The sequence below is a fragment of the Abrus precatorius genome, unplaced genomic scaffold (genome assembly GCF_003935025.1).
Source record: "Abrus precatorius isolate BTA unplaced genomic scaffold, Abrus_2018 Scaffold7, whole genome shotgun sequence".
NCBI classification, from domain to species: Eukaryota; Viridiplantae; Streptophyta; class Magnoliopsida; order Fabales; family Fabaceae; genus Abrus; species Abrus precatorius.
In genome coordinates, this window is record NW_020874417.1 from 27,142,337 (window position 1) to 27,147,078 (window position 4,742).

The window sequence follows — 4,742 nt, forward strand, 5'->3', positions numbered from 1 at the left end:
CCATCCGTTTTTAAATTTAGAGACAGTGGTTCGTGTTTGAAGGGTATCAGTCAACTTCCTTTCAAATAATGGTCATTATATATTTTATCGCCCGACTCATTCTATCTATTTTGAGGGGACATATCGAGGGCTGACTACACCTATTTACTTTAATTTGATGATAATCTTTCTTTAGATGTGGTGTTAGATTATCTGTCACACAAAAATTATCAGAAGAGTGTCATAGTCACGAAAGATTTAATTACTTTCAATATTGACTATGATATTTTTCCTCTTGTGAAATGTAATTTTAGGAGCAAAAAATACAGCCAAACCCGTGCATTTCCAAATACATCAGAAATTAAAAACGAACGCAAACACTACACACCAAAAAAAGAAAATGAAGTCCTGGAATGGCAATTTGTGCAACTAAAGTTAGGCCTAGCCCCGCTGAATGCGCAGCCAGTGGCCTATTTATATTATCATGCATAAAGATATAAAAGCTCAAATATCCTCATAGAAGGGATTAGACATTACAAGTATCTCATGTAAAAAGTAAGCCATTAATCAACGGTTTATCTGTAGCTTAGGAGCGTTATTCAAAATTGAATATATATAACAAGGGAACCTGCAATGACACTTTGGAAAGAAACAAGCACTCTACGAGAGGCATGAGTAAGCCAAAGCCTTCTCCTCAGAAAGCTCTTCTGCTGTCAAATCCAATTTTTTCCTAGAGAACTCATCAATTGGAAGTCCTGGGTTAAAAAAGTTAGAGATATCAAATCAGATACATCAAACCAAACACTGCTTTAGAACAAATTATATCTAAATTATTGGATAATTCTATGGTTCTCTCTTTTTGGTTTAGAAGAGATCTTTTTGAAAAGTTTTCAAATATTATAAACCGTTGATTAAGATTGGATGGTTAAAAATGAAGACAAGAAACTGGTAATCCAAGTTACATTTATAAAAAGATAAAGTAGTAATTTCATATATATATTGGTCCTTCGTCGTCTTCTTTCTTTTTCTCCTTTTCTTTCTCTTTTATTTTCATCTCATTCATATGATATGAATTTGTTCACCTTCCTTTTTTTCCTTTTCTTCCTCTGTTATTTTCATCTCATTCATACGATATGAATTTGTTCACCCTCTACTTCAACCCGCAACTACACAGCTAAGCACCATCAATGATTCAAAAATGACAAACTTCTTTACACAAAAAAAATTAGAAAACTTTGAAAATTTGAATCTAATTTTTCCAAACTCCATTAGAGAGTTTGGATTAAACAGATCTTGAAAAGTTATAACTTTTTACATCAGTTCTCTTGTAAAACTAATGTAGATAGTAGTTTTTTTTAAAAAAATTTCTACATCAATTCTTTAAGATAATAATGTAGAAAGTAATATTTTTTATATCACTAGTTTCTACATCAATTATCTGGATAACTAATGTAAAAAATATATTTTAAAAAAATGCTACTTAGTTGCGTTTTTTAAAAAATAAATATATTTTCTAAATCAGTTCTATGAGAAAACCAATGTAGAAAGTTTTTGCCTTTTTTACATCTTTTCCATTTTTCATCTTCTCCCAACCACGTTTCATCTTCTCTTCTACTATGGTTATGAGTGAAAATTGATGTAGAAAGAACCATTTATAGTGATTCTAATAGCCAGAGAAAAAAGCAGCGAGTTAGAGTATAATACAAAGTAATATTTCTTCTCCAAATTCTGTCTTCTCAGAATGATGTTTCATCTTCTCAGACGGTGCAGAATAAATAAGACAGGATGAATAATGTCGGTTATTAATTTTTTTGGGTGCCCTAATCAATGTTAACAATATTGTAACTCCTATGCTTGAAAGGAATAACTACCTATGAAACCAAGAACTCATATTATTCAGAGTCGAACAGTCCAAATATACAAATGTTAACAATGGTTACTCACCTGGTTTTTTCTTTTTCTAGTTCAATCCTAACAATTGAATACAAAATATAATTAACAGTCTTAATTCTTTTAAAATTTGCTTATATAACCACTTTACAATTCAATTTAATACAGAATATAATACTTTTACAATTCTATTACTTTTGGTAAAAAAGGAAGGACCTTAGAATCATCCTAAATAATCCGTGTATACTTGAGCACAAACTACAAGCCCTGAGAAAAGAGAAATTGAATTTGGCATAGCAAGCATTTCTCAACAGTTATTCTTTGACTGGGATAAGTGCACTCTCATTTGACTACCCAAAACATATATTTACTAGAGTAGAATAAAGCACATTCTAGCCATTGATTGACCGAACTCTTACCTTGAACTATTTTCCATTCCCCGTCGTGACAAGTGACAGGAAATGAATAGATCAGTCCAGCTGGCACATTGTAAGATCCATCAGAGTAAACTCCCATTGATACCCAAGTTCCCTGACGTTGCAATGAAAAAATAAAGCTAAGCTGAACACATTATACAAAATTTAAATTAAATATTTAGCAAGACATAACAAACCTCAGGAGTTCCGAGAACCCAATCTCTAATGTGGTCACAGGCAGCACTAGCAGCAGATAGTGCACTTGAAAGCTTTCTAGCTTTAATAATTGCAGCACCCCTTTGTTGAACGGTAGTTATGAATTCTGAATTCAACCTTGATAATGGAAAATTACATCTATGCTTTAGTTAACCCAAAATAAAAAATAATCAATTATGTTCAAATTGTAATTCATGGTATTTGTCCTTCCATTTTACCAGGCATCATCAGCAACAAGTTCACGGACAGATTTTTCCCCAGCAGGGGTTACAATAGTTGCATGGTTGACTTCAGGATACTGAGTTGATGAATGATTGCCCCAAATTATAACATTTTTTACATCAGAAACTTGAATGCTCAGTCTTTCAGAAATTTGACCCAGTGCCCTGTTATGATCTAGTCTAGTCAAACAAGTAATGTTTTTCTCAGGTATGGATGGAGCAAATTCCTTCAAGATCAATGCATTAGTGTTTGCTGGGTTAGCAACAACCAGAACCTGCATGATAGTAGAGTCTAAAGAATTGTAAATATTCCAAGAAAAATATTTTCTTAAAGCATATATAATGTAAGTACTGATTTTCTGTAAAGAGAAGAGACGTATTTCATCAGGATGGAATCACAAGGATATGAGCATACGAGATCCAAGTACACAAATCAAATATGTGTAATCTTTCAAACAATATACCAGCTTATTCAAGTAAAAATTCCCATCTCAAGTACACAAATTCAACATAAATGCAAGGATAAACATATATGCTAACTCCAAATCTCTTCATTGGCACAAAATTAGAACAATCTAGATGTTAATAATATATTGGTTTTACTTCTACAATCACCACACAGAAGACTGGGGGGGAGGGGGGTATAAAAATTCAACATGTTTTTTTGACATAATATGTAGTGGAAATAAAAATCCATGAAGGGAAAAGCCTTAGGACTCAGATTTAAAAGATCACCTTGCAGTTTGCAGCAGCATGCTTTTCAAGAGCAGAAGCCTGGGATTTATAAATAGAGACATTTTTCGACATCACATCTTTCCTCTCCATACCTTCTTTTCTAGGGAACCCCCCAACCATTACAGCAATATTGACCCCAGTGCAAGCCTCAACAGCATCAGTTGTAGCAACAACACCTGAATCAAATAATTTCATAATCTCATGGATCACTTAAAAAGCAGGGGTTTACCCAGACAAGTGTACCAGATGGATTATCTACGAAGTTCACATAAACTCAAACCTTTGAGAAGAGGGAATGCAGCATCCACCAACTCCATTTTAACGCCATTCAGCGACTCCGCCGCAGGTGGAATGTCAAGCATGTGGAGGATCACAGGCTGATCAGGGCCCAGCATCACTCCCCTAGCAATCATAGGGACAAGAGCATACCCGATTTGTCCTACAATCGGCACAGCAGTTTACCATTCAAAATGATTAGGGGCTTATTTTCAAATTCCAATCCAATGAAGGGAAAACCATTGAAATCTTTACAGGAAATTTACAAAGTCAAATTTCCACACTGAAAACCACAGAACTGTACGTTTCTTATTCATTGACTGAGGAAAGTACAAAACAAGAGAAATCGACCCAACAATATACCAGCTTGAATATAAACCAGGCAAATCGAATGAAAATAACCAATTATCCATCCACCATTCTAAACCAAAAAAAAAAAAAAAACAGTCTCAAGCTTTAAATGACAACTCTAATGCATGAAACATGATAGGATGAGATCTGATCGAAAACCAAAGGAAGACATCATTTTGACACAAACCCAGAATTCATTAGCAGGAAAGCAATCCAAAATGAGAGATGGAGGCGAAATAAACCAAAAAGAAAGTAAGAGCGATGATTATGAAAAGAGTACCTGCAGCACCGGTGACAAGAACACGAACTGGGTCTTTGGCCATGAGTTTTGTATCAAGAAAGAACGATGGAATGAGAGTGAAGATTGATCACTGACAGGGTGTGTGACTGAACCAAATGAGACTGTTTAATGGTGCGGAAATGGCAATGAAACGATTAAATCTATGACGGGATGTTACGACGCCGTATCTTTTTCCATATTATTAAATCATAAATAAACTACGGCTCTGCTTATGACTTGCACCATGCGGAGGAAGAATATTACGTATGCAAAACTGTAAGTCTACACAATAATTAATTATTTTTCATTAAAAAATTCCTTCACCCAATACTAAAATATTAGTTTTTCGATTTGCGGTTGATCGCTAAATTAAAAAAT

At 34.0% G+C, this 4,742-nt stretch overlaps 1 protein-coding gene across 1 annotated transcript; it reads right to left on the reverse strand.

Annotated features, from left to right (window-relative positions):
* Positions 1-210: 210 nt before the first annotated feature.
* LOC113871346 (malate dehydrogenase-like) lies at positions 211-4,481 on the reverse strand. Its single transcript, XM_027508412.1, has 7 exons — positions 4,365-4,481; positions 3,738-3,896; positions 3,458-3,633; positions 2,720-2,997; positions 2,483-2,618; positions 2,289-2,400; positions 211-734 (listed from the first exon to the last, which is right to left on the reverse strand). Exons 1-7 carry the CDS (start codon positions 4,405-4,407, stop codon positions 640-642), a joined length of 999 nt encoding a protein of 332 aa, XP_027364213.1. The 5' UTR covers positions 4,408-4,481; the 3' UTR covers positions 211-639.
* Positions 4,482-4,742: the final 261 nt, after the last annotated feature.

Excerpts from the sequence above, each read along its gene's own strand:
- LOC113871346 (XM_027508412.1), bottom strand. The coding sequence starts at position 4,407 with ATGGCCAAAGACCCAGTTCGTGTTCTTGTCACCGGTGCTGCAG. Across the intron at positions 3,897-4,364 it reads TCTTGTCACCGGTGCTGCAG|GACAAATCGGGTATGCTCTT; the intron begins GTACTCTTTTCA and ends TGCCGATTGTAG. Across the intron at positions 2,401-2,482 it reads GGGTTCTCGGAACTCCTGAG|GGAACTTGGGTATCAATGGG; the intron begins GTTTGTTATGTC and ends TTGCAACGTCAG.